General features: G+C 48.4%; 1 protein-coding gene across 1 annotated transcript in view; it reads left to right on the forward strand.

Moving 5' to 3' along the window:
• Positions 1-12821, forward strand: part of LOC308141841 (TANK-binding kinase 1-binding protein 1-like) — a gene marked incomplete at both ends in the record, with an annotated part of 39596 nt that overhangs the window by 12499 nt on the left and 14276 nt on the right. The window contains 3 exons of the mRNA XM_080512071.1: positions 434-538; positions 1321-1471; positions 9368-9561. Of these exons, the coding sequence (XP_080368197.1) occupies positions 434-538; positions 1321-1471; positions 9368-9561 (450 nt within the window). The remainder of the gene's footprint in view (positions 1-433; positions 539-1320; positions 1472-9367; positions 9562-12821) is intronic.

Genomic DNA, 12821 nt, shown 5'->3' on the forward strand with positions numbered 1-12821 from the left:
TTTATTTTGTCGCCTAATTTTCCTCTCCTGACTTTTAGAGTACAGTGAACCTAATCATCTGCTTCCTTTGGCTTTAACCTGATCTGACTGCTCGTGTCAAGAGTTCTGCTGATGCTTCCCAAACCAGGTTGCGGATGGGCTGCCAGGTTGACACAGATAGGTTGAAATGTAAAATGGCAGGATGAAGGATGTGAACCATAAACTACCCTTGTTTTCTGCATCAACGAATGACATCTCAGACAGTCTTTTTTTACCGGAAATCAAGCCCTTAACGGTTTGAAAGCAGAAAGTGAGAAACATGATATTAGTATTGAGTTCAGCCTATTTAGTTGAAAGCCAGTCTTTTCTTTCTGTGTGGTGAAATAATGGCTGAAACACTGGAAATGTCATTGGGCTTTGAAAGAAAAGCAGATATATGTGTTGTGTTTGTCAGCTGCAGAAAAGCAAGGAGAGAGAGGAGAGGCTGGAGGAAGTCATCCAGGCTTATGAAAAGATTCATCTGGAAAAAAGCAACGTGCAGAGAGACCTTGACAAGATGGTAAGCATGGACACAAAACTTGTGATAACGTTAGGATTTTATACAGTACCTGTCCATCAGGTGATACCAGCTGCGAGGCTTCTGATGGGCTCCAGTTGTATTCTACAGCAGAGCAAAACAACACCAAAACATACTGTACACATCCTGGATGGGGTGGCTCCCCAACAGAGGCCTGACTTTGACATTATCTGGTCTCTGAGGGTTTATACTCAAAGGATCTGTGCCAAGTTGTCCAACATGTTTTAAACAAACTGCTGCTGCTTTAAGTACTAAATGCACTCCTGCTAATTCACAATGTTCTTTAAACGATATAAATTCAGTTTTATACAGAATTGAGAGTATCAGTACTTTACATGATGGTCCAGTACTGGTCCACACCTGGACTGGTTCTGAAGGAGACCAAAACAGGTGGACCAAGGGGAACCTGACCAGATAAGTAGCAGATGTTTGACACCAACTGATTTATGAATCTGTCTTTTCTTGCCACTTCATCAAGTGCAATGAGAGTATTTGTTCTTCATGTTCACTGTTGGTCACATGAACTGCCACACCGCACTGAGACCATATCGCTATGGTGCTAATGGACACTGAAAGCCAGTATCCAGAGGTTGAGGATAATGCTTCTAACATTTGTGCAGGGTTAAAAAAAATTCAATTGAAGCTCACCAGCAAACTTGTTCCGTGTTGTAGGTTACCAAGGCAGAGGTTGAGTTGTAAGCCACGATACAGTGTGTGACATTTAGACCAGTGTATAAAATGGCGTGTGTTTGTTTTTGTGTCAGACGACTCTGGCGGAGCAGCACCTGGAGAGGATCCACAGCCTGGAGTCGGCTCTCAGACAGAGAGAGAGCTCGCTCCAGAAACTCAGCGTTCAGATGAGAAGCAAAGACACATTTCAGTCTCAAATCCACGCCAGCCTGGATGTTCCCAGAGGTGAGTTCAGCTGGGATCAACATCAAACCCACCCTAGGAAAAAAAGCTCGGCGCAGGACCACCACACGTCTCTCAGTTGAACTGACATGACCATGGAAAAACGTTTACACTCATCAAATGTCCTTGTAAATTTCTGGTTTCATTTCAAATTTCTTGTACTTCACATACACTAATTGATCCAGTAATTGTTAAAGGTTGTTGAGATTCAGAGAGAATAAAATCCTACTTGGAGTGTTTTGATTTAAGCTGGTAGTTCTTTATATCAGGGAACCCAACTAAAATGTTCAGACGTCCAGTTTGACACAACCGGCCGGATGATTAGAATGTCGAACCATTTAGTGTGACATATATCTAAGTCTACTCAGGTTTCCTCTCATAAATCCCAAAACATGGTTTTGAGGTTAACTGGTGACACTAAATTGCTCCAAGGTGTGAATGTGCGTGTGTCTATATGTCTGCTAGACTGGTGACCTGTCCAGGATGTATCCTGCCTTCGTTCACAGTACGCTGGGATTGGCTCCAGCATCCCACTACCCTGAACAGAAGATGGAGGGATGGATATATTTAAGTAGCCTTGTAGTTCTATCAACACCTGCATAAAAGACGACAGCTGTTAGATCAAATATATTCAGTGCAATTCAAAACGTATTGACAATATTTATTACCATTGTAGGGATTTCTTACCCCATAAGGATCACTATTTAGGTTGTGGTTGGCTATCGATAGTGATTAATAATTATCAAAGATAGTTGTTAATAATGTTGAAATTTAATCTGATCTGTATCAGAACCTCGGAGCTCCACCTGTCTTAACAGGAAATTATAGCCAATTCAGTTCTATCAGTCTCATAAGATATACTAAACTGTTCATCAGGGATTTGAATTAATAGTTAAATTAATTACAATTACCAGAATTAACAGTAAAGCTTGAAGGATTTTGGAGTTCTTGACACAGAAGAGGTCGACATTTCATTCACCGTTGTGCTCATTAATAAAACAGCAAGTATGATTCCAAACATTATATTTATTTACAATGAAAACAAATAAAACACAGATTCTAACTACCTATATACAGCTGGGTGTGTGTGTGTGTGTGTGTGTGTGTGTGTGTGTGTGTGTGTGTGTGTGTGTGTGTGTGTGTGTGTGTGTGTGTGTGTGTGTGTGTGTGTGTGTGTGTGTGTGTGGGTGTGTGTGTGTGTGTGTGTGCGTGCGTGTGTGTGTGTGTGTGTGTGATGGAACTACAAAACAAGATGGCGGATCACAAGAAACTCCATTCAAATGGAGGTAATCAGAGAGCAGGAAGTCTGTCCTGGGTCTCCACCATGTGCTGGAGAACAATGGAACATGGAAGCTAGTCTTTAGCATCTGCTTCCTGTGTGTCTCTGCTAAAGGACCATTTCTAGAATGACTTGATGTGAATGAGACTTGTTTTGTAAAACGTCAGGAGTCGTCAGATGGTGTTCAGTTACTGTGTGATGTTGTCTTTGATGTGATGTGTGTAGGATTGTGAGTTAACTAGTTAGTAAAGCAAAGATTAGCATGCAGACCCTGTGTCTGTGGCAGAGCTAACGTTGGTTTACAAGTTGATAACTGCTCCTAATATCATTATCTATAGAACTCAATCACTGTAACAGAATCAACACATCTTCATAAAGTTAAACAGTTCTATCATAGCATCAGGTTTAACTAATCTCAGGTAAAGCCCAGTTGTTGTTAGCACTTCCTTGAAGGAGTTCAGTTGTTGTCCTGCTGGAGGGAAGTTGGTGTCTTCTCCTGTAGTTAGCACCTCCTGCTAACTGTGGTTGCTGGTTCTGCAGGCTGAGGAGAAGAAGATGGAGTTGATGTTTCAGGAGTCCTTCTTTGCAGCTCCTGGTTGTTCCTTTTGTCCAGACTGAGGAGCTGGTCGCTCAGGTCTGTGATGGTTTTCCTGCTGGTTGAGGAAAACACAAAGAAGTTCTGTGAGGTGTTGTTTCCCTGGTCCGTCCTGGAAGAACCGGTTGGTTTTCCTGGTTGATGGGAGATCAGACTCTGGGTGCTGGTCTCTGGATCAGGGGAAGGTCTGACCCTCGTGGTCGGGTCAGCAGAGGAGTTGAGGAGTGAAGGCCCTGGTTGTAGGCCTCTGGTGTTAGCTGTTAGCAGGCTGGGCTCCAGCTGAGCTGCTGGGGATGCAGCTTCTTTCTCCCTGGTGTTCACCGGGGAAGACTCGGGGCAAGGCTCGCTTGAGGAGTCTCTTCCAAAGGCTTTTGGTGAAAGTTAGGGGATTCGAAGGTTTGAAATCCTGAGAGCCTGAGATTTCATTGGCTCCAATGCAATTGGTCTGCACTTTTCCTCTCCACTAAACCATTACCACATAGACTTACAATTCAAAAGAAGTGCGCTTCTGGTTTACTCTTGCTTTAAAGAATACAAAATCTGAGCCAGTTGAATAAGAAGTGCATTTTTGTTTGAACTGAAAGTAGGCCCGGCTCCAGAGGTGACAGCATATGGGTCCAGACCAGGGGCCTCATTTACAAAACATTGTGTAGGATTCCTACTAAAAATGTACACACGCCCAAAAGCTGAAAATGGTGTGCGTCCCAACAAACTTGGCTCAATAAAACTGTGTATGCACATCTGCACGCACTTTCCTTTTACAGATCACAATCCACCTGGAAGGCTGACGGTTCATCTCCCGTCACTTTCTACCATAAATGGTCAAATGCAAAGTCCCTCATCAGTATGTTTGCATCTCAATCAGGCTGTTGAACACATAGCACCTAAATTCCTGTGGTATATCAGCTCTTTAGTTTTAGAACTTATCTCATGTTTATACTCTCTCTGGTTAGCCCTTTTGGACTCGATGTTTCGGCAGTCTCTTTGAGAAACGATACTTTGAACTGATCTACCGCCACGTGCCTGATACTGTGATTTTTGTAGTGAAGCTTGCATAACAATTCTAATTCATACCGATTGAACTTATATAAGTCATAGTTCTACTCTCCAATTGTTTATTTTTCTGTCATGATTGATTCTCAATAAAAATGTTAAAAGCAGATTTCTGCTGCTATGAGTAGAAGTAACCAGTGGTGGAAATGAAAAACTTGCTTGAGTTAACGTAAAGCAATTGTGTGATATGAGCACCCGAGACCAAATCTGGAACAAATGTGGCAGGGAGATTTTTCTTGTTGTTTTTTGTTTTTTTTATAGCAAGAAGGTATGCACATGTGGGACCAGAAACATTTTATTTGCTCTTAAATGATCCCTGATGCGAGAACAGGAGCTCAGGCTCTAAATGCAGATGGTATTGCCTGTTTTTACAGGTGAGCTGGCATACAGAACCAGTGTTTTTGTTCCACTGAGGCCCTCCATGGTCTCCAGCTCCAGCTTTTATTCTGTTCTCATAATATTTTGAGGTACTAGCTCAACAGAAGTCAGACTGTTTGGAAATCAGCAATATGATGGATTTGTCAGACACAATACAGTCTGAGTACAGCCCACTACACCGTGGAGAGGTTATTTCTTGTTGGCAACAGTGCATGTTGGGAAAGATAGGATATACTGTGGAGGCTGTGAAAAATGAGACAGATGAGGAGTCAGTTTTTTCTTTATTGCGTCCTACAGCATGACAGTTCACCTGTCAAACATGTCTGTCGTGCATCACTGCACTTCCTCTTTTAACCTCTCCCCGTCACCAACACACCCCCACATGTCATCGACACACCCAGTCCATTCTGGGTACGAGATCCTCCCTTTAGGTGCACGCCACACAGGCCCCCTGAACAATCACAATGGCAAAATAATAAAAAATGCAAAATATATATATATATATATATATATATATATATATATATATATATATATATATATATATTTTTTTTTTTAGTCCCATTTGGGAGGTCTGCACACCTAACCATAATGGCTGCATTGAACCACCACAGGAGTAGGTGCAGTTACCGGCACCGGGATTAATGCAGGTGCCAGGGATCCAGTGGCAGCTAATGGCTTTGAGGGGGCGCCCCCATCTTGGGGGTTGCGCCACCTCCACTGGCTGCTCTGGCACAACATGGGCAGGTTTTAACCAGTACACTGAAACCCGGACCTGTTTACCCCCCATGTCCACCACAAAGTTCTTCGGCCCAACCTCAAGGACGTGAAACGGGCCATCACACAGTGGCTGAAGTGGTGAACTGTGAGCGTCGTGCCGTATGAATATGTACTCAGCTGCCATCGGGTTCTTTGGGACATAGGACCGGGGAAGGCAGTGATGTGCTGGAACCAGGTGGAATCTGAGGGCCGCCGACTTGAAGACTGGCCACCTCACTGTAACCAACCAGGGTTCTGATGGTTCTGGCAGGAACTCTCTGGGGCCCTGCAAGGGCTGGCAAAACACCAGCTCTGCAAACGATGAGTGGAGATCCTCCTTTGGGGCCGAATTCAGGCCCAACATGACCCACGGTAGTCGGTCGACGCAGTTGCTGTCTTTGAGGGTGGCTCAGAGGGCGGCCTTTATCGTGCGATGGAAACGCTCATACAGTCCATTGACGTGAGGGTTGAAAGCCATCATCCAGTGTAGCTGCACCCCCAGGCCTTTAGCCACTTCTGTCCAAAGCTCAGAGGTGAACTGGGAGCCTCTGTCCGAAGCGACGTCCAACAGTGTACAGAACTGGGCCACCGGGATATGAAGGCGCTACCACCTCTGCAGATGTCGTCGTTGCCAGAGGAAGCACCTCCGGCCACCTAGTGGTCCAGAGGAACCACTTGTGGCCACCTAGTGGTCCAGAGGAACCACCTCCAGCCACTTAGTGGTCCGGTCCACCATGGTGAGGAGGTGAGTAAAGCCTTGGGAGGGAGGGAGTAGACCCACCAAGTCCAGGTGCACATGATCGAACCTCCTCTCAGGAATAAGGAATCCCCAGGGGGCTTTGATGTGATGTGTACCTTAGACTGCTGATGCGCCACACAGGAGGCTGCCCAGCTCCTGATGTCCTTCCTGAGGCCCAGCCAGATGAACTCTGTCCCCACCAGTTTCACTGAAGCTCTCACACTCCGATGCGATAGGGCATGAAAAGCATAAAAAACATGCCATTTCCAGCCAGCAGGTAGCATGGGGTGAGGCTGTCCTGTAGACACGTCACAGAGGAGTGTGGTCCAGCTGTCATGGAAGACCACATCCTGCAGCCGTAATCCGGTGGCGGCTGTCCTGAAGGCCTGGATGTCGGAGTTAGTCTGCTGGTCGCTGGCCATGGCAGCATAATCCACTCCAAGGTGCACAGAGTTCATGTGTGCCCGGGAGAGGCAGTCAGCCACAGCACTGTTTTTACTGGCCACATGCGTAATGTCTGTGGTGAACTCAGAAATGGCCGAGAGGTGGTGCTGCTGCCGCCCAGACCATGGCTCCGAGGTCTTGGACATGGCGAAGGTGAGGGGCTTATGGTGCACAAAAGCAGCAAACTGCCGGCCTTCCAAGAGAAACCTAAAGTGATGTATGGTGAGGAAAAGAGCCAAGAGTTCTCTGTCAAACGTGCTGTACTTCCTCTCACTGTCACGCAATTGTTTGCTGAGGCTGCCAGTCTCCAGCCACTGTTCACATACTGCCCCCACTGCGTAGTCTGAGGCCTTAGTGGTGAGCGCTACCAGCGCCGTTGGAGATGGATGCATGAGCATGGTGGTGTTGGAGAGTGCAACCTTGGCCTCCTCGAAATCCAGAATCCGTTCTGCGGACCAGTTCATGTCCTGCTTGGCTTTTCCTCCCCTCAGCACTTCAAACAGGGGGCGCATCAGATGAGCTGCATGTGCAATGAAACAGATGTAAAAGTTCACCATGCCCAGGTATTCCTGCAGTGTCTTTAGGAGTTCCGGGTGTGGAAAGGCAACGATCATTTCCACCTTAGCTGGTAAGGGCACAACTCCCCGTGAGGATACATGGTGGCCCAGAAATTCAATTTCTGACAGCCCAAAGCAGCACTTAGCTGGGTTCACGAACAACCTGTGTTCATTGAGTCTCTCAATGTGTTGCCACAGGTGTAGCAGGTGCTCCTCTGGTGAGGCGCTGGCCACCAAGTTGTCATCCAAATATACGAACAGGAAGGGAACGCCCCTTAACACAGAGTCCAAGTGCTGGAATGTTTGTGCTGTATCTTTCAGTCCAAACAGCATCCACAGAAACTCAAAAAGTCCAAAGGTGATCACTGCTGTCATCGCCACGTCATGCGGATGGACTGGTACCTCGTGGTTGCCTCTCACCAGATCCACCTTGGAACAAAATCACCTTTTCTGCTAGGTGGATAGAAAAGTCTTTAGATGTGCAGACGGGGTACCGATCATGTGCTGTAATATTATTGAGGCGCCAGAAATCTCCACAAGACCTCCATCTTCCATCCAATTTCGGAACCATATGCAAAGGTGAGGCCCACGGGCTGTCGATACTAAGCCTCTCCATACTGGTAGGAGGAGTTTTCCTCCTTAGCAATTGCCAGCTTCGCAACATCCAGCCTGCGAGGGCGTGCAAAAAGTGGCAGCCCAGTCGTGGGGATATAATGTTCCACCCTATGTTCGACGACGGAAGCTGATAAGGCAGGGACTGTTGGTTCAGGGAATTCAGCCAGAAGCCGCTGGTACACATCACTGCTAACTAAGATATTGCCCGCCCCCCCTTCCGCAATGTGCAGGACTAAGAGAATGAGATGGCGTTCACCACGCAGTGATTCGTCAAGTCCACTAATAGTCCGTGAGCACACAGAAAATCAGCTACCAGGATGGGCATGGAAATAGCCGCCATGACGAAATCCCATCCAGACTGACAGCCATTGAAACCCACAGTCACGAACCTGGTGCCAAAGGTGTGGATGGGAGTCGCGAGCAGGATCCTATCCGCCGATTCCGCCTACCCGCAATAATCTTTCGTGCGCACGGCTCTGGCCAACTCTTCGCTCGTGCACTCTCCTGAGCAGGAAGCTGAAACTCTGTGTCACTCAATCCCAGCAGTGCCAACATGTTCTCCATCAGCTTTGTGGATTTGCTCTATCCCAAGCCATTGAGAGACAGAAGGCGCTCCACTCGCTCGGCATCAGACAGCTGGAATAGCCAGACGAGTTGAGTTTTGAGCGCGGTGTATTTTCCCCACACTGAAGAGAACCATACCATCATAGCCCCTTGGAGATGGAACTGAGCTTCGATGTGTTGGAGCCATGGCTCGTGCTACCAAAACTCTGACAGTTTGACAGCAGCGGCATACACCACGGGAGCTCCGGCTCCCACGCCACCAGTGATTGCACCGTTGCTGGATTCGACAGACATGTTCAAATCTCAGGGTCACCAATGTGGAGGCTGTGAAAGATGAGACGGACGAAGGAGTCGAGTCGTTTTTTCCTTAATTGCCTCCAACAGCATGGCAGTTGACCTGTCAAAACATTCCCCGTGTGTCACCATACTTCCTCTTTTAACACCTCCCCATCGACCAACACACCCCCACACGTCATCGACACACCCAGTCCGTTCTGGTTGCTAGAACCTCCCTTCAGGTGCACACCACAGTACCCAAATTTATCTTTGATTTCACATCGTGTGCATCATACAATTAAAAGTGATCTGAGCAACCTTTTTTTAGTTGCTCTTGTGTATGTATATGTATTTAAATTAATGGCCCGTCATTTCACATCATCAAAGTAAATGTTTCGACTTTGACATTAAATATTAATACATTTTAAGGTCATAGGAATTGAATGAATTAAGACCTTTTTTGTCTTATGTTTAAAAAATCTAAATACTAACATTTAAATTGGTTTTCTTGCTTTAAATATAAATGTAAAACATGCTGAAATGTTCATTGTGAGATAACTTACAAGAATGTACAAGTGTGCATTAGCTGGTCTGGCTCTTCCACAGATGAATCTGGACATATCTTCTGATTTTCCTTCAGAGGGCCGCGGGCCGACCCTGCAGAGCTCCCGCAGCCTGGACGCCCTGTCGGACCTGAAGCTACAGTGGCTGGAGGCAGAGCTGGAAGGGGCCCGGCACCAGGCCGAGGGGGCCTGTCAGAGGGAGAAGGAGCTGAGGGTGGAGCTCCAGAGGCTGCAGCAGGAGCTGGCGCAGCTTCAGAACGTGCAAAGACAGGTACACATGTGGAAGCTGATCAGTAGATCCTTCAGATCCTCTACCAACACATCTATCTCTGCTATATCACATTTGATTGTGGGCTTTTGAAGTTCTCACAGCTCCATCCAGTGATTTCATGGACAACACAAGCAATAATGCACATAAAACGCTCATTTGCTTTGTTGTTTTTCTTAGTTGATGATCTGTAAAATGTATCCAACACATCTATTTGCGTGAGTGTGTACAGTATACTGCATGATGTGTTGAGGAGCTTAGTAAATCAACCTTCAGACTCCATAAAGTGTTTAATGAACTTCCTTGGTGTTGGGATCTCACGAGACCACAGAAAGTTTGTTCATTTCTAGGGAAAGACAATTTTCATTTGTCATGACATATGAATTTGGACCCAGGAATGTGACTGACCATCACACCCAGTGGGGGGGGGGGGGGGGGGGGGGGGGACCTTGGTCACAACTCAGGAGGTTTGAGATAGAATTAAAAGAAAGCAATGTTTAATGCACAATAACAGCATAACATATCTAGTGATAGCTGTAGCTGTGAGTCATTTTAACGAACTTTGATTCTCCTAAAGCTGCACCAACATTACAGTTGACATATTGACCACCCCTGTCTTTGCTTTCTTCTGCTCTGCAACAACAAAAAGTCTGTCAACATCACAGGACCATGATGCTTCTACACTGCTGCTGTCACTTCCTTTCTTGACATGTTGTCAAGAACAGGACCTTCCAGGACCTTCAGTACTGGACATGGAGGAACAGGCCCTTCAGTATATGGAGGAGCAGGAACAGGCCCTTCAGTACTGGACATGGAGGAACAGGCCCTTCAGTACTGGACATGAGGGACAGGAACAGGCCCTGCAGTACTGGACATGGAGGAACAGGAACAGGCCCTGCAGTACTGGACATGGAGGAGCAGGAACAGGCCCTGCAGTACTGGACATGAGGGACAGGAACAGGCCCTGCAGTACTGGACATGGAGGAGCAGGAACAGGCCCTGCAGTACTGGACATGAGGGACAGGAACAGGCCCTGCAGTACTGGACATGGAGGAGCAGGAACAGGACCTTCAGTACTGGACATGGACGAGCAGGAACAGGCCCTTCAGTACTGGACATGGAGGAGCAGGAACAGGATCTTCAGTACTGGACATGGACGAGCAGGAACAGGCCCTTCAGTACTGGACATGGAGGAGCAGGAACAGGCCCTTCAGTACTGGACATGGAGGAGCAGGAACAGGCCCTGCAGTACTGGACATGGAGGAGCAGGAACAGGCCCTGCAGTACTGGACATGGAGGAGCAGGAACAGGACCTTCAGTACTGGACATGGACGAGCAGGAACAGGCCCTTCAGTACTGGACATGGAGGAGCAGGAACAGGATCTTCAGTACTGGACATGGACGAGCAGGAACAGGCCCTTCAGTACTGGACATGGAGGAGCAGGAACAGGCCCTTCAGTACTGGACATGGAGGAGCAGGAACAGGCCCTTCAGTACTGGACATGGAGGAACAGGCCCTTCAGTACTGGACATGGAGGAGCAGGAACAGGCCCTGCAGTACTGGACATGAGGGACAGGAACAGGCCCTGCAGTACTGGACATGGAGGAGCAGGAACAGGACCTTCAGTACTGGACATGGACGAGCAGGAACAGGCCCTTCAGTACTGGACATGGACGAGCAGGAACAGGACCTTCAGTACTGGACATGGACGAGCAGGAACAGGACCTTCAGTACTGGACATGGACGAGCAGGAACAGGCCCTTCAGTACTGGACATGGAGGAACAGGCCCTTCAGTGCTGGACATGGAGGAGCAGGAGCAGGCCCTTCAGTACTGGACATGGAGGAGCAGGAACAGGACCTTCAGTACTGGACACGGAGGAGCAGGAACAGGCCCTTCAGTACTGGACATGGAGGAGCAGGAACAGGACCTTCAGTACTGGACACGGAGGAGCAGGAACAGGCCCTTCAGTACTGGACATGGAGGAGCAGGAGCAGGCCCTTCAGTACTGGACATGGAGGAGCAGGAACAGGATCTTCAGTACTGGACATGGACGAGCAGGAACAGGCCCTTCAGTACTGGACATGGAGGAGCAGGAACAGGCCCTTCAGTACTGGACATGGAGGAGCAGGAACAGGACCTTCAGTACTGGACATGGAGGAGCAGGAACAGGCCCTTCAGTACTGGACATGGAGGAGCAGGAACAGGCCCTTCAGTACTGGACATGGAGGAGCAGGAACAGGACCTTCAGTACTGGACACGGAGGAGCAGGAACAGGCCCTTCAGTACTGGACATGGAGGAGCAGGAGCAGGCCCTTCAGTACTGGACATGGAGGAGCAGGAACAGGACCTTCAGTACTGGACATGGACGAGCAGGAACAGGCCCTTCAGTACTGGACATGGAGGAGCAGGAACAGGCCCTTCAGTACTGGACATGGAGGAGCAGGAACAGGCCCTTCAGTACTGGACATGGAGGAGCAGGAACAGGCCCTTCAGTACTGGACATGGAGGAGCAGGAACAGGCCCTTCAGTACTGGACATGGAGGAGCAGGAACAGGCCCTTCAGTACTGGACGTGGAGGAGCAGGAACAGGCCCTTCAGTACTGGACATGAGGATGAGGGAGCAGGAACAGGCCCTTCAGTACTGGACATGAGGATGAGGGAGCAGGAACAGGCCCTTCAGTACTGGACATGGAGGAGCAGGAACAGGCCCTGCAGTACTGGACATGAGGGAACAGGAACAAGCCCTTCAGTACTGGACATGGAGGAGCAGGAACAGGCCCTTCAGTACTGGACATGGAGGAGCAGGAACAGGCCCTTCAGTACTGGACATGGAGGAGCAGGAACAGGCCCTGCAGTACTGGACATTGGGGAGCAGGAACAGGATCTTCAGTACTGGACATGGAGGAACAGGAACAGGCCCTTCAGTACTGGACATGGAGGAGCAGGAACAGGACCTTCAGTACTGGACATGGAGGAGCAGGAACAGGACCTTCAGTACTGGACATGGAGGAGCAGGAACAGGCCCTTCAGTACTGGACATGGAGGAGCAGGAACAGGCCCTGCAGTACTGGACATGGAGGAGCAGGAACAGGCCCTGCAGTACTGGACATGAGGGACAGGAACAGGCCCTGCAGTACTGGACATGGAGGAGCAGGAACAGGACCTTCAGTACTGGACATGGACGAGCAGGAACAGGCCCTTCAGTACTGGACATGGAGGAGCAGGAACAGGACCTTCAGTACTGGACATGGACGAGCAGG

This window comes from Blennius ocellaris (assembly GCF_963422515.1).
Source record: "Blennius ocellaris genome assembly, chromosome: 16".
Lineage (NCBI taxonomy): Eukaryota > Metazoa > Chordata > Actinopteri > Blenniiformes > Blenniidae > Blennius > Blennius ocellaris.